This window comes from Protopterus annectens, chromosome 4.part0 (genome assembly GCF_019279795.1).
Source record: "Protopterus annectens isolate FY-2018-M chromosome 4.part0, PAN1.0, whole genome shotgun sequence".
NCBI lineage: Eukaryota > Metazoa > Chordata > Ceratodontiformes > Protopteridae > Protopterus > Protopterus annectens.
The window spans coordinates 1,061,665,584-1,061,686,767 of record NC_056733.1 but is presented as its reverse complement, the minus strand read 5'-3'; the positions used below and the strand labels follow the sequence as shown (position 1 = coordinate 1,061,686,767).

The 21,184-nt window shown below is 42.3% G+C and overlaps 1 protein-coding gene across 3 annotated transcripts in view; it reads right to left on the bottom strand.

Annotated features, from left to right (window-relative positions):
* MATR3 (matrin 3) overlaps window positions 1-21,184 on the bottom strand; it is a 67,154-nt gene that overhangs the window by 19,837 nt on the left and 26,133 nt on the right. For all 3 annotated transcript variants that reach the window (XM_044068992.1, XM_044068994.1, XM_044068993.1), the window contains 8 exons: window positions 14,608-14,651; window positions 14,169-14,294; window positions 13,218-13,343; window positions 12,669-12,812; window positions 12,292-12,423; window positions 11,497-11,537; window positions 10,113-10,350; window positions 840-1,026 (listed from right to left, as the gene is read on the bottom strand). In XM_044068992.1, the coding sequence (XP_043924927.1) occupies window positions 840-1,026; window positions 10,113-10,350; window positions 11,497-11,537; window positions 12,292-12,423; window positions 12,669-12,812; window positions 13,218-13,343; window positions 14,169-14,294; window positions 14,608-14,651 (1,038 nt within the window). The remainder of the gene's footprint in view (window positions 1-839; window positions 1,027-10,112; window positions 10,351-11,496; window positions 11,538-12,291; window positions 12,424-12,668; window positions 12,813-13,217; window positions 13,344-14,168; window positions 14,295-14,607; window positions 14,652-21,184) is intronic.

Here is a 21,184-nt window from a genome sequence, read left to right as displayed (position 1 = left end):
TTAAAATGATTATGTTGAATGTTTTATGTAAACATGCAATGACCATTCTGTTGGCATCAATGGCAAGGTAAGGTATTTGATCACAACTTTAAAGGCAGGTAAGACCTGTTACCAATCTCGGACAAACTATGATCACACGAGTCAGAGTAGGAAAGAAAATAGCAATAAGTAACTAATGCTAGCTAAACTCACACTCTGACAAGAGAATCAAACACCGAAAGAGCTCTGGAGCGATGAAGCCTTTAAGCTAACTCTACAAACAGGAGGTAGACTGGGGAAGAAGGCATTATGGGTAGGATAGCAGGAGCTCAAGCTTCAATTCTTCAGCTCGGAGAATGGCCAAGTCAGATCAGAAACCCATAGTCTAAGAATGAGTGACATCACATCCTGATTGCGTTTATACCATACCCTGCACACAGCACTGCTGCAATATTTACTCAAGGCCCTGAATACAACAGAACGTGGAAGCTTTCTCAGACCAAGTTAAGGCTACAAAATTAGCAAGCTAGTTCCTCCAATACACCATTTCCACAGCCTTCATATGCATACTGTGCAACCTTAAGTCAAGACATGTTGGGGCAACTGGAAATTTGGTCAATAGTCTCGTAGGCTACATATCTAGGAACCACTTAACTGAATACAGTATCTGCACTCAGAGGAATGACAACCATGCAGGCAACAAGAAATTGGCAAATAACTAGCACATTACGTTCAAGTGTTGGGACCTATGCACAAAATATCCCTAAATGTGTCCATTTAGATTTTTGAAAAATTAAAAGGGCAACACACATCTAAGAAAAAGTGCTGATAGGTCCTCAAAAGAAAGGCAGAAAGCTTACCAACAGAAACACTGGGTTGGTATGGTCCAATGCTGCACTCCATTTCATCTTCACCCTCTTCCGCTTCTGAAAGACCTTGAGCTGCTCTTTCCTCTTCAGTCAATACAGCTTTAGCCTCTTCATCATCTCCAACTTCATCAAGTGTAACAAAGTCATCCATGTGCCCTGGAAAGCTTCCACGTTTAGTCTAGAAAGGGGCACAGAGTAACCCAACATTATGCTTGATTAGAAATACAACTTTAGTATACATAGTGTTAGTTAACACCCAGTTTTCCCAAGGTGTTTTCCCAAACATTGAGAAAATAACCCCCCAAACATTGAGAAAATAACCCAACCCATATACTTAGCATGTAGACATTCTTTCGATTGTCGGCCTTTTCTTGGGATTGTGCCCTAGTGCTGTATTGTGGTAAATACAAGAGTAAAACCCCACATCCTACCCCAATCCTAAGCAGCCATGTTGGTAGTCAGTCCATTTTTAAAACCATACTTTCCATAGCGGAGCTAGGTTGCAACTGCTGCATCACTAGTCCCACATGGAGGAAACACCTATAAGCACCAAGCGAGTGGTGCTCCCTCGACTACAGTAATCAACCTTCTCCTTGGGGAGGGTAACCTTCTTTTACATCCCCATGGTGAACAGCTCCTACAAGTGGAGGTTCCCTATCCTAAGGAAATTGATTTCTGGCACCAAATACCTTTAGGTTATCCAAGCTAGAAATCACCAAGTTGTGATGAAATGCACTAAAGATGAAAAACCCTTGCAAAATAAGCCATGCAAACTTTATTTGGGCTGAATAGACCAAGAGTTAATTTATTTTATTTATTTTATTTTTTATTTTATTTTACATTTGTTAACCGGGAGAGTCCGACTGGATACATGTCCATTTTCAGCGGAGGCCCGGGGAGAAAAGCTCCACGTATAAGCAAATAAGAATACACTATGTTGATATAATACAGTATGTTCACTTAAGTATTTTACACAAGAATGAGACATTTTAGAATATTTCTACTCATTGCTCAAGACATATAATGAAAAAAATATTCAAAAAAGAACACAAAAACTTAACAGACTTTTTCCTTTTAGGTAGACCTTTCGGATAGTAGTAGCAGGAATTAAATAGGATAATAGGACTAGGGAAATTATATAGAAGAGGATAAGAGGGAAGACAGAAGAGAGAAGTGGTAGTGGTACCGTCATTGGTCCTAAAGGGAGGAGGAAAAATTCTTGTTTAGTTGAAGTCAGACTGGGCTTATACATTGGCATAGCCAGTGTATCTGAAGGTAGTTATTTAGTCTCTTTTTGAAGAGTTTTATGGAGGAAATGGTGGTGAGGCTGGATGGAAGGGAGTTCCAGATTTTTCCTATGGCATTGGCAAAGAGGGCATCACCCCCTGAGTTGTTGGATTTTACCATTTGAGCTAGTAGTTTGTTTGAAGAGCGTAAACTATTGAGATTGTTGTAAGGTTTGATTAAGTTTCAGTGCAGGGGTTTTGTCAGATTAAGAATTTTAAATGCTACTAAAGAGTTGGCTCTGCTGTAGAAGGTTGGGGAATTCGATCCAACCCAGGCTTTGTAGGTTGATACAATGATGGGTTCTATAGGGTGTGCCAGTTGCAAATCTTGCAATATGCTTATAACAACATGTAAGTTTGTTTAATTCAGTAGTGTTAAGATTTGTGAAAATAGGGGAAGCATATAAGAGGGTGGAGAGGAGATGGGAGCGGGCAGTGGTTATTTTTGCTATTGGGGTAAGAAAGGATTTTATTCGATAGAGCGATCAAGTTTTTTGTTAACGGTTTTAACAGTTTGATTAATATGGATATCAAATTTAAGTTTATTGTCAATGGTCACTCCCAGAAGTTTAGTGTGGGAGTCAGGGGAGATGATTGTCCCATTTTTGGATTGGATATGGAAGGGTGTGGGTATGATCTTGTGAGTGGGGTAGAAGATTAACAGTTTGGTTTTATTTGGATTTAGAATAAGTCGATGTCCTAGTAACCAATTTTCAACTGCTGTAAAGCATGATTGGGTTTTTGATAGTAAATTAACTGGGGATGAATCAGAACAGACTAACGTCGAATTGTCAGCATATTGAATGCATGTGGCATCTGGGATGGCTTTATAGAGGTCATTAATAAAAACAGTAAAGAGGAGAGGTCCCAGTATGGAACCTTGAGGAACTCCTATGGTATTAGATAGGAGGCTAGAGAGCCTGTTCTGCCAGAGTACAGCTTGCTGTCTATCTTAGGCTTGAAACCAATCTAGGGTTATGTTGTCTAGATGGAGATTTTTTAGGGTATTGTGTAGTAGTTGATGGTTCACCATATCAAAGGCCTTTGATAGGTCCAAAAAGAGAGCTGACGATATTTTTTTGTTATTCCGGTTGAGATTAATTGTTTCAATAAACGAGAGGAGAGCAGTGGTTGTACTATGGTGTGGCCTAAAGCCATGTTGAGAACTGGAGTAGGTTGTTTTGGGTTAGATAGTAAAGGAGCTGTCGATGCACACATTTCTCCATGATTTTGGAGAAAGGTGACAATATGGCTATGGGCCTGTAATTTGATAGTTCCGTCGATGAGCCTCCTTTATGGAGTGGTATCACATAGAATATTTTCCATATTGAGGGAAGTTTGAGGGAAGTTTGGCTTCAGTCAAGGTACGATTGATAAGAATAGAGATAGGGTAAGCTATGACATCAGCAGCTTTTTGTAGATATTCGGATGGGAGAAGGTCGGCAGAGAGAGTGGTTGGTTTAAGTTTCTTCAGTAGTGAGCAAATATAGGCAGTGGGGACAGGTTGAAATTTAAAGATAGGTATGGACATTTGGGGGATATCTGTTAACTGGGGGCAATTGGTAGATAGTTGATTGGCAAGGGATTGTATTGTGTCCGTGAAGAAGGAATTAAAGGAATTGGCTACTTCCTCTGGGCTCTTATCTGATAGTTTTTCTGGGGTAGGAGTTGAGCTTTTACCTGGGTGGAGTAGATTGTTTAAACTGGCCCAGAATTTTTGGGGATTGTTTTGGTGTTTGTTTTGTAGTTGGCAGTAGTAATTTTTTTTGTCTAGGGTTATTGTTTTTTTGGTCAGATTTCTTTGCTGTTGGAATTTAATGCGGTCGAGGGGGGACTTGGTATTACGCTATGTATTCCAGGTTTTGTTTCTTAGTTTAAGGATTTGGTCTCCTCGTTTAAAAAGCTAATGGAGAAGACAAAATCCTGAACAAAATATTTTTTCTGGACCCAGAAAAGAAATCCAGTTTGCAGTAATATGGAGGGCTAAGTTGATGCCTCAAATAAGAGAGATTAGTCCTTTCCAGAAAGGCACCAAAGCCAGAACACTAGAGGAATGGGTCCTACCCCTGCCTGAAGTGCCTTGTGTAACAAATAGCAAGAGAACCATCTAGCACTAGTTTTGAACAGTTCTTTATCTTCGCAGATGAGAAAGAAAAGTAGTGTAAAATCTTACCATAACCATAGATGTCCTTTTATTCCGTGCTGCAGTTATTTTGCATACGGGTTTACTCGTCACGTACGTATAGCCAGTAATACAAGAGTTCAGTCCCACTACGGTGCATGTGACATCTGACGTAGCAGAGGGAACAAGGGCCATAAGTGAAGTCAGCACGCACCAGCCCTCAGAACGGAGAGGCTCAGTCTGAGCCAGTCCTGTGCCACCCAGACAGGGAAACGTAGCCCAACAGGAATACTGCAACATGGAAGAGAACATCTATGGTTACAGTAAGATTTTACACTGCTTTTTTTTATGTCCTTCCATTCACATGTTGCAGTATTCCGCATAAGGAAAAGTGCCAGAGCTCACTGCAATAGGAGAGCACCATGGAGGATACCCTGGCCTGGATCTAGAAATGGTCAAGTTTGTAGTGTATGGTGAAGGTGTGAACAGACCACCAAGTAGCTGCCTCCAGGATAGTAGGTGTCCAGACCCTTAAATGCTCTGGTGGGATGTGCTTTAACTGCCCTTGCAGAGACTTGCCATGGAATTGGTAGCAGAAATTGATGGCCTTCGAAATTCAAGTAGAGATGGTCTGCTTGGACATTGCCTTCCCAGGGCTCTAGAGTGGAAGGATATAAAAAGAGTTGTTCAGCCTGCCTGATGGACGTGGTTTATGCAGGTAAAAAACAGATTTGTCTATGCACATCCAGGAAGCGCAGTACTTTGTCCCACTTTGGGTTGGGCAAAAACAGGCAAGTGTATGGCCTGGTTTAAGGGATATGTCATTCACCACCTTGGGCATGAAGGACGGATTAGTTCCAAGGGTAGCCCTAGTGAAAAACTAGAAAGGGAGGAATAGCCATAACGGCTTGTAGTTCTGATACGCTTCTGGCTGAGGTCAGGGCTACTAGCAGTACAGTTTTCCCATGTGCAATGTTTTAGAGAAGGGTTATCTACTGGCTCAAAGGGTGGGGAGTGTAAGTTTCTCAAGCACGTATTTAAGATCCCAAGCAGGAGGGGAGGGTTTCCTGGGAGGACCAGGAAGTACACCCTTAAGGAAGAGCTTAGAAGAAAGCCCAGATGCCAAGGGTGGATCCAGAGGAAGACTTCTGAAATTGCAGACAGGTGAGCTTTGACAGATAAGACAAGCCAGGCTGCAATCACTCACAGGTAAGAGGGAGTTTTTGCTAGAGAGCTGGTCCAGCTGTCTTGCGACAACAAAAAGTCAATCTTTTCCCACTTAGATAAGACTTTATTTGGTTTCCTGGCCTTCTGCAGGGCATTCAGCACACCCTCATTGTACAGGTGTACAAAGGGGAATCAGAATCTTACCAGCCACAGGGCGAGTTGTAGAAGCTGCCACTATGGGTGGACCAGTGACCCCTTGTGTTGTGTGAGAAGGTCCACTCAGAGGGCAACTTGTGGCGATTGCCCTTGGACAACTGTAGTGCTGCCTGGGCCAGTAAGTCACCAGCAAGACTTTTTGGAGTGTCCTGATGAATTTTGTGGTACTTAGTGGGGGGGGGGGCATGCAGATATTTTCCCTTTCCAGGAGATTGAGAATGGATCTGTTGCCAATGCCTGGGGTTTTGGTGTCTTGGTGCAAAAGCCAGGAAGTTACCTGTTGGAGGTGGTAAACATGTCTTTTTGAGGTATAACACACCTGTGGACCAGATCTAAGACATCTCTGTGAAACATCCATTTGTGGTAGTTTGAGATAGTTCTGCTCAGATAAACTGCCTGGGAGTTGTGTAGAGGAAATTTAGGCCACCTGTAAAGTGATTCTCAGTGAAGTGGCAAATTTCCAAACTAGGACTAGTCCACAGAGCAAATAAGACAGTCTCTCCCTGCTTGAGAACGCAACAGTGGTGTTCTGTGCAAATCTTCAATAAGCCCTGCTGGAGAAAAGGTAGAAACGCCTAGAGGGCCAGAAGAATTGCTGCTCTATCGGGTATGTGTGTTCCAGTTTGTAAGGATTTGTCCACAGTCCCTGCACTCTTCGATGGGCCATAGTTGCTCCCCAGCCCAAGTCTGAGGTGCCTGTTTGCATAACCTGTGTGGGCTGATGTGGTTGGACGGGCAGACCTGGGTTGCATTGCACTTGTGCCAAAACCACCATTGTATTTTTTTTCACGCAAGGAAAGAGGCATCCTGTGCTCCAGAGAATGGGAGCGGTGTCTAGACTGATCGAATATAATTACAACTTTCTCATGCAGTCTTGTTAAAGGTAGCATGGGGATGGTGGCTGCCATGTAGTCCAGCAGTCTGAGGAACTGCTTTGTTGTCAAACTCTGGAGTGAAGGGCCAGATGATGTTCCATCAAGATCACTTTGAAGGGTGGTAGATATGCTTCCAGGAGATCAGAGCATAACCTGCACTGGAGAAGACAATGTCTTGGGCTGGCGATGGGATTTTGGAAGTTAAGCTGGAATCCCAGCGACTGCAGAAGGGCCACTACAATGTGGATATGCAGTTTGGAGGGGTCTCTTGGCTGGCAGCCTGGATCAACATGTTGCCCAGTTAAGGAAAAAGCTTTATCCCCTTTGTCCTGCAAAAAGCCATCACTGGGACCAAGCATTTTGAAGACTTTGGGAGCGGTCGACAGCCCAAAAGGCAAGGCAGAGAACTAAAGTGAGAACCACCAAGAACCTTGGGTACTTCCTGTAAGCTGGTTTTACTGGGATGTGGGGGGTAAACATCCTTTACGTCGAATGTTGCCATGAACCCTTGGGGGAATCTAGAAGAAATAGGGCTGGAAAAAGTCAGCGTTCTGAAGGTAGGGACCTTTAAGAAAAGGCTGAGATGAGAGATTTAATACAAGTCTCCAGGGTCCATCTTTATTGGGGACCAGGAAGATCCTGGATTAGATTCCTCTTCCTTTTGCAGCCAAGGGGACTAGTTTGATGGTGCCCTGAGCTAGCAGAGTCTGCACTACCGGTTGCAAAAGGTGCAACTGGTTGTGGGATACTTTTTTGGAGGGGTGATCCGGGACATTAAACTGTTTTGTAATATGGACAGGACACTTGTCCGAGGGGAGGTTGGCCACAGGGATGTAGAAAGGGGCAGGCTGACAGTGATGTGGGGTGCAGGTAGTCAGATGCTACCTGACCCATCTTGAAAAGGCAGTCTCTGGCTAGAAGAGAGATGCTCTAGCTGTAGATGGCAGTTTCCTGGTGGGCTTCCTAGGCCTTGAAGGAAGAGAAACAGAGATACTTTGACAGAAGAGTCTGGAATATCCACCAGGAGTTTACTCAAGATAGAGGACGCATACTTGGCCATGCACGTTTGGTACTTAGCCGCTCTGAAGGACTACGTAGCAGAAGTATAAACTAACAGAGCCCCCTCCACTGTTTTGCAGGCCATCAGCTGGCAGAATAGTGGTAGTGGGCAGAAGTTTAGAGGCCTTGTATGTAGAGATGGTGGCTGATCAGCAGGTGGACAAGATGCTTAGCAGTGTCCGGCACCTTGTAAAGACCGTTTGGTCTGCATGGAGCAGGAGGTTGGCAGTCTGGGTTAATAGATGCTGAGACAGGCAGTATAGGAACAGCAGCAGCAGAAGGGCTTGGAGAACCCACCTGAATGAGGTCATATTTTTTTTGGATCCCAGTCATTTCAGAGGAAGTGTTCCATCATCCTGGAGATGGATTTTCCAAATGTCAAGTCTTCTGTTGGGCAATCTGGATTAACAGATTCCTCAGGGGAGCCATACCCCAAAGGGGGGAAGAAATCTGTGAAGATAGGGATTCCTCTGAAGAATCAGAGAAGTCTTCCTCTTCCCTAGAGATGGGGTTTGAGGTCCGAGACCTAGGACTCTGGTGCCGAGGGGGATGTGTAAACACCAACATTAGGAGGTAAGCCTCAAGGCCATGTAAAAATACTTTGACTAAAAAGCCTGTTAAATGGGCATACCTTCGGGAAAGGAAGAAATATGCTCCCCCCTCCCCTTTCTTTTAAGGGGCCTAGCAGGTGATTCCTGGAATCTGGAGACTAAGGAATCAGATGGGCCTTCAGAAAACGCTGGTACCCCCAGTGGAAATCAGTGCCGGTATAGCCACAGCAGGCATGCTCTCGTCTAAGGATTGTGCGGCATCAGTGGTGGTACCTGCTCTGATGCAGCGGATCCGGTTCCCTCTAACAGGCCGATGACACAAGCTGAGAATCGGATGGAAAAGGCTCAGCACTAGATGAAGGCTGTAGCATCTTGGCCTTTTTTGGCAGTTCTGAAGTCTGAGGAGCCCTCCATTCCCAAGGTAATCTGCTTAAGGCGATTTTCTAAGTAAAAGGTTTAACGCATACAAGTGGTTACACAGGGTCTTGGGTACAAACTTCTGGCAAATGGGGCAGGCCTTGTGGTCATATGACCATCCAAAACAGAAAAGGCACTTGTGTGGTCATTCTTGTGAGGAATCTGGCAGCAGCACTGATGCTTCCTTTCTGGACAACGAACAGGCAATACAATTTTAAAGGACTGACTGAAAAGGTTCCCAGAGGGGCACTTACTTGAATCCAACATCAGCAGTAGCACCTGGCATACGACTGGCAGCTGAAAAGTTCTGAGGGCTGGTGCATTAACAAGGTCACTTTTATGACCCTTGTTCTCAGCCACAGAGGTCACACACCTCAAAAGGTACTGAAATCTTTTGTATACTGGCCATACGCAAGAGAAAAGTAAACCCATATGCAGAATACTGAAACATTGGAATATGACATCAGCTAATCAGGTTGCCTGCAGGAAAATTGTCCAATTAGTATCAGTTGCCCATGGACAGCAAGAAATAGCAAGAGTAAGCAGAATCTCCCTTCTTTTTGGCATCAATTTTCTGCAGGACAAGTGGCAGTAAGCCATTTGTCATCTTCAGACCACCTCCTCCCCAAAACAGACCGACCTGGCAGAACACCAGAGCAATCACTGGGTCCTGCTGTACTTTCTAGGAAAAAGATAGAATGGCAAAGAAAACAGGCTCTATCCAGGTATGAAGGCTGATCAGTTTACACTACATAGCCAAAGTCTATTCTATCCAAAACCACTGGCCTTCAGAACCTCCCATGGTGCTTGAAACTGAAGATGACATGTTAAAACACCCTCCTGCCCCACCCCATTAGCACTAAAACCCAAACAGGATTTTACGAGGCTAATGCCCACCAAGGGAACCTAGCCAGGCACCTTAAATCACTTGCGCCCCCCACAGCATCACTATCAATGGGGGGCCATTAGGGAGGTAAGGACGTGTAACACGGTGTTACTGACCATACTAGTCAAGGACGTAAACTTGATTTTTTTGTCCAGTTGTCAGTTTCGTCAGACTCAATTTTACACAGATGGGAAGCCTATTCCAGTGTTGGGATCTTTTGGGACATCTCTCCAGCACTGTCACAAGGTCAGAGCCTTGGCCCCTGTGTTTCTGGTGCTGTTTTGTGCAAGTGCAACAGAAGTCAGGGCTGGGCCTGAGGAAGCCCTGCACGCCAGGCAAAGATTCCCTGTAGGAGACTATATACAGACAGCCTTGAGAGCAAGTCAGTGTAGGGCAGTACTTATGCCCAGAATTCTCCTGGTGAAACCTTTGGACATGCCAACTTAAGCGAGTAACTAGATACATGCCCCAAAGGGGACACTATTCAATGAAACACCCGAGAAAGGCCAAACAGAATGTTAGTGCAGCTTCCTTGAAACTGGATGACATAACCCTAATAAATTGGGGACCAGATGCTGAACTGGTGTGCAGAAGTAACTTGAGGCAATAACAGAAATGTCATCTTGTGACAAAAAGTGTATTCAATCGTTAACAGTACAACGGCAGGGGGGGGGGGGGGACTTACCTTTCGGAGCTTCTTCTTTGAAGCAGCTTGTGCAGCTTTCTTAGCTTTGGATTTCTTGTCATCTCCATCTTTTGCCTCATCACCAGAGCTGGCACTTTCAAGCATCTCTGCTGCCTCCTCTTCATTCACCACCTCATCGTCAGATTCCAATTCTGCATCATCTTTTTGAGTCTCCCCCTCAGTTTTCTTCTTCTTCTCGCCTGCAGACACTTTGCCTTCTGGAGAGTGAGCTCGCTTCCTTTAATAAATCAAATACATTTTTTAAGTTTACTTAACCAGTGAAGGGCTCCCTACAAAGCTACTCTACAAGTAGGGTTTACTCATCTTACCAGGTACAAATACTATCAAATGTATTCTTGTGCCCCATTTCATTCAAAGGCCAGCAATCAAAGAATGCAAGTGTAGTCTTACCAACAGGACCACCCAATAGTGAGACTGTAATGAGAGATCCCTCTCTGTTGTAGTTAACGAGAGAGCTGTCAGCCCAATATCAGGCGATACCCCAGGCACTGCACATCCCCACCCAACCAAGATTGCGGCAAACACCCAACTCAGTCCCACGAGCAGATGCTTCAAAATGGGATCTCTCTCTGAACAATGGCCACCAGTGAACTAATGCTGTCTTAGCCAAAACGTTATCTGCAAGATTTTTTCTTGTCCTGCTGAATGCTGAACAGAACTTTGGAATTATCGGAAGGGGGGAATGCATGCAGAAACATCCCCTTCCAAGGGATGGAAGGGCACCCATCTTCCAGACCAGAGTGTGCGAGGGACACATGTCACAAAATTGTGGAAGTAGTCTGTTCATGGGGAGGCAAAGAACTACACTCGAGATATCACCATCTATACAATCATATCTCCAGTCAATCACACCAAGCTGCTAAGCTTGGGTATTGATGTAGTAGAATTTCCCCTAAAATGTTACGGCAGTGAAAACCACCCAGATATGCACCTGGTGGAGCAAACATAATGACAGGTGTGTGCTCTGTACAAGAAATGGGTTTTCTTTGGTTTTAAATGTTCACAAAAGTAACAAAAAGCTAGCATTAATATGCATCTAACCAACCATTTTGAGACTGTCCCAATACTCTTAATATACACAAGCTGCAAGAAGCTTACCATGTTGACATGACATCTGTAAGTTTGTCTTTGAGGGGCACATTGAGAGAGAAGACAGGGAAGTATCAGCCTTCTAGAACTTCAGACTGGCTGCAAAATACATAACCTGAAGCACTTCCAAAAATGAGTGGGGGTCCAAGAGACCTATACTAACCTCTTGGCACAAATCTTTCTCCTGGATGAAGTACTCAATACACGCAACTCATGACAACCTACTCAACATACTTAAGAGAAAACGTACCACATAAGCACAATATGCAATTACCTGTTATCCTTCTGCTGCTCAGAATCCCCTTTATTTGGTATCTAAAAAGACAAGAAAAAAAGCTTGCAATTCAAACATGTAAAACTTCAAAAATTTTAGCTTTCAGGGTTCATAGGACCACACTGGAATGAGGGGGGGGGGGTTCACAGGGCCACTTGCAATAAATATGCAGTTATGGGAAGGCCACCAAGTGCGTGTGTGCACCTTTGCCCTGATCTGCCCTTGAAAGGTCTTCCTACTACTTCTCAGAACGCAGTTAAACAAGCCAGACACAGAATTTACGTATCAAAACTGCTGCAAGATGCTTCATTATGGATGTGTAGTTCAGGCACAGGAGTTTATTCTGAGACATACCCTGCCTTTACAGAACACTGCCAGACATTCCTGTAAAGATGAGCATATGAAGTATAAGATAAGTTTGGCAAGAGGCCAAACCTAGTCCCATGTTGTAGATTTAGACTGCTCATCTTGTATTTGTATTACAACTAGTGTGCAACTTTGTAGGCCAGCCATCACCTTAAAGTTGAGGAAAACCTTGGGTTTAACAAGGTGGCTTTTAAGATTAAAAAAGTACAGTGCAGACACATTTCCATACATTACTCATTCATGCTCAGTACTGGGGGGGACCAGTACCGACTTGAGTTAGAGTACTTATTTCTAGAAATAAAGAATCCCAAAAAACAAATTTTGGGGGGGGGGGGGGGCACATTACTATCAAAACAGATTGGTACAAGACAGTATCATAGGTTGCACGTTTGTAATTTAAAATTTCTAGTGAAGTGACTGCAAACATACCCTCAAAATCAGTTTTTTGTACTTTTCGGACAAGTCCACTTTTATCGGTTTACCATTAAACAGCAGTGGCTTCTTCCTGCAGCTGTCAACCAAAGCTATAGCTTCCCCTCTCGTCTCCATTTCCAAGAAAGCCTACAGATAGAAATAAAGTCAGCCCATATTTCAAATACAAACATGCAATTTAAAACCCAGTTGTAAAGTACTAATTAGCCTTTCCGCTTACAAGGTCATTAAAGTATTGAACACCGATGGTAATTTAAATATTGAACACTGCAGATCAGCTGCAACTCTAGACTAACTTAATTTCTCACATCTCCTGAAACTTATCAGAAGTATATAAACTGAATGTTCCCAGGTGCTTGTAGCGACACACGTACCTGATGCTTTAATCTCATAAGAATGTAGTTCTTCACTTTTCCAAACGGTTCAATAAGGTCTAGCAACTCTGAATCCGAGTACTGCATACTTGGCAAGTTACTAAGATGCACCACTCTGCCAAGCTCCTGCTTCTGTTCTGGTCTCTGTAAAGAGAGCATATTCATTACAGCCTCTTTGAAAGTTCACATACTGCTAGACTTGCAGTTACACAAAATATGCACTTACAACCTCTGTGCCCAGTGTTTACACAGAGGGTCCTGGTGTCACTTCAGTAAGAATCTAGAGCAAAGGCTCACTACGGGGTGGCCAGCTGTGCCTTTGCTTTTCTTCCACACCACATACACACACCCACCCCTATGGCCAAACCCACCTATGCCAGGTGTTTGGAATGGAGCACCCACAGACAACCCACCAGGACAAAGAGAAGACATGCTGACTCTGCAGAAAAGGCACCTCAGCATCATACTTTACTATACAGTTCACTAATGCAGTGAAGAGAGTCATGGTAATGCACAACACAAATGTGCTGTAAGATTTATCAGTCATACCTTTATCCTTTTGTATTTCTGGGATAGGTGGACCCTCACTGGCTTGCCAAAAATGAAAGCTGGTCTAGCCCAGTAAAACTCAACTACTGCTTGGGCTTCTTCAGGTGTGGTCATTTCAATAAATGCCTAAGAAACAAAAAAAGAATGCAGAACTCAATTACATAAGTCTTTCAGCTGCTCACCTCTGCCAAGTACTAATGAGCAGGAATTTACTACCCAGTGTCCAGTACATAAAAACCAGATCAAGATCAGACTGGACAAGCAATTTATCCAAATGTTGCATGTTCCAAATCAGAAAGGGAAACGTACATTACCCATTAACCATTGCGATTATAGTTAAAATATTCCAAACTGACATTTGAAGCAAATACAAACCACCCCAAGTTGTACAAATCTGGTCTTATGGCAGTGCAGACTGGTAGCCTTCACAAATGTTATCAGAAGACTTACTGCCGGTAGTTTAAGCAGAATGGGCTCGACCACTAAACTTGGGACAAAATCTGCTTAGCTTCTGCAAGCAGAACATTTTGGAGAAATGTTCCACCAACACAAAGAAAAAAAGAACAATCTTATATCCTGAAACAATTTCAGACTTGCACTTTAGCTCATTTATACCTCAGTTTAGAAACTCCTTCCAGTTATACACTGCTTCTAAGTTAAATTTACTCTAAAGCCATGCCGAACAATTCAGGTACCAGAGTTGGCAAAACATCTCAAAAACAATAAGCCCACTATAAAGTCCACTTTTTTTTTCTGGTTTTAAAAGTGTGCAGTTACATTTTTAACCACACAAGACATGTAATTTGATCTGAAACAGTGTGGGATTCCTGTAAGTGTTGATTTCAGCAGTATGCTTTACAGACAATTTTAAGTTATTTCACCCCTGATCATAGAAAATTAAGCATTAAACAGTAGAAAAACGTTATCCAATACTGGAGAATTAGTGATTACCTCATTAATATTGTTCAGAATCAGGAAGTTATTAACAGCCCCAAAAGGTTCAACCAACTGAAGCAATTGTTGTCTCAGATTCTTCCCTCTCTGAAAATCCATGATGTGAACCACTCTGCCAGCCTCCTGTGAATTAGACAAAAAAAAAAAAAAAAGCACATTTTACAAGTATCTAAAAACTTCTAAGCTAACTTAACGAGCCTAGAGAGAAAAACAAACCTAAGCTACTAAAGACTGCTGTTTTCTGTTAACCCCCACCAAGGTTGTAGTACCATCATAGCCTTCGTAAAACCAAAGTAAAGTGTAAATCAGTTGCAACTGCCAATAGTGCTAAAACAAAACATTAACATGGTCCGTAAAGAAAGAGCCCTACCAGCATTTACATAGCAACACTACAAAATTGAAGTCTGAAAATTTAAATAGCCAAGCATAGACTTACCTTTCTATTGGGCCTCATCATCCCGTGCATGTCTCCACCCATACCTGGAGGAAAAACATTGAGCATGTTTAATACTGAGCAACACCTGCTTCCAAAGTTGAATACAAAGATTTAACCTATGCGCAAACCAAGTTAGTTATGAATGTCACTGAAATAGTACTTTACAATGTTAACAGCAGAAACATTCAATCTAGTATCTATGCAGGACCACACGGGAACAAAAACAAATGGGAGCTGGGAGCTGTTCCAAATACTTATCTTGAAGTGAGAGAAACTGCACAGAGTTCAACCTGGCCATGCTCCCACAACGCCAATCTATAGGCCCTTGGACAGAAGTTGTCAACGGTGCAGTTTTATAAGTAACCTTACCATGATTGCTGATGTAGTACTACTACTTGTTAAACGGGGGCATCTTACAAGGATAAGAGCCACATTCTAAACCACCACAATACGACCCTGCCAAACACTAAGGAAACAAAGGGGAATGGAGGGACCATCTACTGCTCTGGTAGGTTTATTTGCACAACTGCACTTTTGATAACACTATCCTACATAAACAATGGGATGTGGAAGGGTCCAGAAGCCCCTGGAGAATGGGGCTAGAAAAGCCCGATCCAGACCTAGGTAAGGAGTTTGTGAGGACCATGTTGCTACTTCTAAAACACTAGAATCCAACCCTTTCCAAAAAAGCCCCAGATGAAGCAGGGGCCCCAGAGCAGGTCTTAACCCTGCCTGGAATATTTTTCTGGAGAAAAAAAAAAAAAAGAAATGGCTCGAGAAAAAAAATAGAAATGGTCCGCTTGGACAGGGTTTCCCTTTACCTTCACAAAAAATAAATGGATCCAAGCATCTGATGTACTTAAGTCGGTCAATATACTATGAGAGCCGTATGTGTACATCCAAGGCATGAAGTATCCTATTCCCCTCAAGTTTCATGTTTAAGATTGCGACAAACATTTGAATTGAACTCAAGAAGCCACTTCAGTACAAAAGACTAAAAAAATTTTTCTGTGGAAAGAGTTGCAGACTTGTGGTGAGTCAACATTACTTCCTCCGAGCGGCAAGTTCTCCCAGTTAACCTCCAACAGAATTAGCTGGTTCAAATGGACAAGATCACAACAAGGAGGTGCTACTTTTTTCTTGAAGTCTTTGACCCCCCCCCCCCATTTCCAAAGGGGGAGAAAAAATGACACTAGCACATTCAAACTGGAAAACACTGGTCAAAATGAACCTTGGAATATTAAAAAAGGCTATAGGACATTAACTTGCACAGATTAACCATAGAACTAGCCTAGAGTGGGGACAGGTTTTGTAGGCATCAAGAAAACATTTTTCCCCATCAATACCTGCTAAAAACAGGGTCTTAAATTCCTTTTAGGAACCTATCAACCTGGCAGTCAAATGGGGTCTGATGGCAGGGTGTAACAAACACCCTTTTTTGAGTAGATTTTTAGAGTAAGACTGTGGCAATGTCCCTGCTCATTCTGAATGTCAAGACAATTGGTTGAGAAGTCACCACAATGACCTAATCCCCGCACCAGTGGAAAGAGTTAAAAAGCTTAAGGGAACATTCCTGTCGAGAAAGAAGGCAGCCTTTCAAGCGTTCCATGGAGTCCTGGAGCAAAAACTCACCAGATGAATGTTGGAGAGCAGGAAAGAACCCCCCCCCCCTGCCCAAATAAATGGGTCAAATACTGAAACCACTCCTGATAGAGTAGCCTTGTCCTGCTCAGCTTCTGCCACAATTTTATTCGGTCAGAAAACTGACACCTGTAGAGAGATTGTACTGTGAAGCTATATCCCAAGCTAACAAGACTAGTCTGCAAAGGTGGCAAGACCCGCTCCCCCCTTGCTTACTGATCACATGACCGTTGTCTGGCCCCCTGGATCTCAACATGTTACAAGGATGACTGACTGCATTGGAGCACAGGCAAGAGAGGTTAGGAAGGTGGTGGTGGTGGTGGTGGTGGTGGTGGTGGTGGTGGCGGCTGCTGCTGCCCCCCCCCCCCCCAAGTGATTTCTCTGAAAACCCAGCACTGGATTTGTAAAGGGATGCCAAATCTGGGATGAGAGAATTCAGGTGAGTCCTGCCACAAGTATCATTAGAATCAGATGCCACAAGACCTAAAATTGAAGTACCACGCAGTGGCCCACGTCTGTGTGGGACGCTTTGGATATAGCTCTTTAGATCTACTTTTTCTTATGGAAAAAAGCTCTGAACTTGGTGTCTTGCTGACACCTTAACAAATGTTCTCTTTGAATCCAAGCTTGTGTAAAAGTGAGATTCCACAGACAAGAATCTGCAAAATTGTTTTTCTTTCGGCTTTTCCTGGTTAGGGGTCGCCACAGTGAACTCCCGCTAATGATTGGCAGGGTGTTTTTTTTTTTAAACAGGTGCCAGGTTAGCACCCAACTTTCAAAGGCATGCCCATTCCACGCATGTCTTCTAAACATCACTCTACCACAGGGAGGATATGCAGACTCCACACACAAGGCAAAAACATACGAAAAGTCAGCAATTCTGCCCAATACACACCAAAGCAGTCAATATTCCACCAAAGTTCTTTATTCCATCAACGATCTGGTACCTCGGCAATTCGCCTTCAAAGGATCACAATTCAACATTCAAAATAGGCTCATTTTATACTATTTCATTCGCCAATTAAATTTAGTTCAATTAAACTTAAAAAGTTCAAATTAAAGTGACCTTTGCATAAAATTTAATATTTAGACATCTAATATATATTTAAATGCTTAAACCATATTATACATTCATAATAAATTCAGCTGTGTTATATATATGAAAAAATGTATAAAACGTATAAAAAAGTGGACTTAACACATATACATATATGTTTTATAATGTGTGCACGTATGTATAAAAATATAAACCTTATTTTTAAGCAAGATTCAAGCATTTAAATATATATTAGATGTCTAAATATTAAATTAAGCAAAGGTCACTTTAATTTGAACTTTTCAAGTCTAATTGAACTAAATTTATTAATTGGCTAATTAATGAAATAGTATAAAATGAGCCTATTTTGAATGTTGAATTGTGATCCTTTGAAGGCGAATTGCCGAGGTACCAGATCGTTGATGGAATAAAGAACTTTGGTGGAATATTGACTGCTTTGGTGTGTATTGGGCAGAATTGCTGACTTTTCGTATGTTTTTGCTTTCTGGAACTCGTTACTCAGTCTTATTCTCACCTGTTCAGTAATTTAGACATTGTTATTTATAACCATGTCGCTTCGGAATACAAGCTCTGAACGGAGCGGTTCAGTTGATACATTCTTGTTTACTGATTTCTTCACCGAACGTGACAGAAGGTATTCCAATTTGGATCCATGGAATATTGGAGGTAATGATGCTGCTGAGCGTTTTCTTGAACTCACCAAATTAATGTCCAAGGAAATAGCCTTATATTTTGACACTCGTTTGCTTGAGAAATATATCAGCTTAAACATCACTCCTCGTTTGCGGATTGAAAAACTGCCAGCGACACCATTCACTGAAGAAGAAACAGATTTGTACAATGAGTGGAAACAAGTGTCACTTTCCTGTACTATTGGTTGGCTTAACATCTTGGTTAAGCGCAACCAACGAACTCATGAGAAAATCAAAAGTGAGATAATGTCATTACAGGAGAGTTTGCTTTAAGTTCTGTCAAGCAGATACGAAATAGAGAAGTGGAGACTACCCCATTGGCCACTGCAGCCCAGGAGGATCCTGCACCTTGGAGGCAGGGACCCACTTTAAACATCTCAAAACATTCCAACTGGAACATACCTGCTGTGAGAACCCAAAAAGGTTAAGAAAAGAGGGCACCCAGAGAAACTAGTTTGCTCATCAGCAGGCCTCAACTTGCCTTTAGACAGCTGCAAAAAGCTTCACTACAATACTTAAAAAGTTCATTAGACAACAGTTCTTAGAACTGTACGCAAAAACCAAGTCAAGACAAAAGGAAGCAAGAGCTTTGGGGAAAAAGACAAAATACCTACCTACCAGTCATACCAGAGGGGGACTAGTTACCAACTCTGTTCAGCTTGCATAATGTATGGCCAGCAAAATCTTGTTTACTTCACATGCAGAACATTTTGGAAGCGTTACCCAGAACTTGAAATGCAGTCCAGAAACCAAGCTAACAGGAATAGAGTAATGCCTTGGGGAACATTTAAAGCACATGCATGGGGGGGGGGGTCAAATCCTTTGACAGTGCACCTCTGAAAGAAATTAGTTACTGGCCAAGAGAAAAGCCTCTGGGCCTGCTAACCTTTTGGAAGGTCAGGTTTGCACCATGTTGACACCACCCACACTGCAACACTTGAAGGGACCAAGTATTATGCCCAAATGTCTCACAATCCACCTGCTTAAGCTTTAAGGGGCATGTATGACCTATCCTGTTTAGGGTAATTAAGCACATGATACTTATATATATAAAAAAAAAAAAAAGTTACAACTGACTACAAGTAAGCAGCAGCCAGAAGCCTCAGTTACCTGAACCATGTCTAATATTTTCATACTGAAACCACTAGCTTCTACTGTGTGCCACCCAGGTTAAATGCCTTGATTTCTGCACAAACTGCAAAGAAAGTGGCATATCCTCAGATTCTGCAGGTAGGTACCAAAAGGCCACAAAGGGTTTAGATGGAGCTGCTAATTAGTGCCGTCTTACCCTTACAGTGGGCATCTTTATACACAGTCCAGGCTCCTCCCAACAACCAGTCACTTCATAAAAAGCAAACATGCCGTTAACAGCTCATGTACCTCACTCCACTGGAGCTCTGGAAGTTTACACCAACTTTCAATGGCTGGACCCCAATGACAGAATCATATTATGTTGTCATACTTCAAAGGTTTTTAATTTCCAGAACCATGTGGGTTACAGCACAAACTACATTTACAATGTTAGCATTTTTAGATTTTATGTCTTCAACTGAATTTTTCTAAGTCACAGTAAACAGTTACTACATTTGTAATAAGTTATAAACTCATCAGCATTTTATTCTTCATCTAGCTGACAACTTTCAAATTATTGATGCAAGTATGAGGCAATATTTGACACTTAGAGGTGTCAGTCAGTAGGAGTTAATGCAGACGCACCTGGAGGAGTCACTCGAATTAACAAGTTAGCTGAAGGGTTCACAAACCTACTTAATGCCAATACTCGGAATTAAGTTAGCTGAAGGGTTCACAAACCTACTTAATGCCAATACTCGGAATTAAGTTAGCTGAAGGGTTCACAAACCTACTTAATGCCAATACTCGGAATTAAGTTAGCTGAAGGGTTCACAAACCTACTTAATGCCAATACTGAATTAAGTTAGCTGAAGGGTTCACAAACCTACTTAATGCCAATACACGGAATTAAGTGAGCTGAAGGGTTCACAAACCTACTTAATGCCAATACTCGGAATTAAGTTAGCTGAAGGGTTCACAAACCTACTTAATGCCAATACTGAATTAAGTTAGCTGAAGGGTTCACAAACCTACTTAATGCCAATACTGAATTAAGTTAGCTGAAGGGTTCACAAACCTACTTAATGCCAATACCGGAATTAAGTTAGCTGAAGGGTTCACAAACCTACTTAATGCCAATACTGAATTAAGTTAGCTGAAGGGTTCACAAACCTACTTAATGCCAATACTGAATTAAGTTAGCTGAAGGGTTCACAAACCTACTTAATGCCAATACGGAATTAAGTTAGCTGAAGGGTTCACAAACCTACTTAATGCCAATACTCGGAATTAAGTTAGCTGAAGGGTTCACAAACCTACTTAATGCCAATACTCGGAATTAAGTTAGCTGAAGGGTTCACAAACCTACTTAATGCCAATACTCGGAATTAAGTTAGCTGAAGGGTTCACAAACCTACTTAATGCCAATAGCCGGAATTAAGATAGCAGAAGGGTTCACAAACCTACTTAATGCCAATACTGGGAATTAAGTTAGCTGAAGGGTTCTCAAACCTACTTAATGCCAATACCGGAATTAAGTTAGCTGAAGGGTTCACAAACCTACTTAATGCCAATACTGAATTAAGTTAGCTGAAGGGTTCACAAACCTACTTAATGCCAATACTGAATTAAGTTAGCTGAAGGGTTCACAAACCTACTTAATGCCAATACTGAATTAAGTTAGCTGAAGGGTTCACAAACCTACTTAATGCCAATACTGAATTAAGTTAGCTGAAGGGTTCACAAACCTACTTAATGCCAATACTCGGAATTAAGTTAGCTGAAGGGTTCACAAACCTACTTAATGCCAATACTCGGAATTAAGTTAGCTGAAGGGTTCACAAACCTACTTAATGCCAATACTCGGAATTAAGTTAGCTGAAGGGTTCACAAACCTACTTAATGCCAATACTCGGAATTAAGTTAGCTGAAGGGTTCACAAACCTACTTAATGCCAATACTCGGAATTAAGTTAGCTGAAGGGTTCACAAACCTACTTAATGCTAATACTAAATTTCAAAAGTAATATTTTTTCTTCTAAACATCACATCAGGAGGGAGTTGCTCGATAGAATTTAAGATGGAGTGCATCTCTCTTATTTGTAAGCTTACTACAA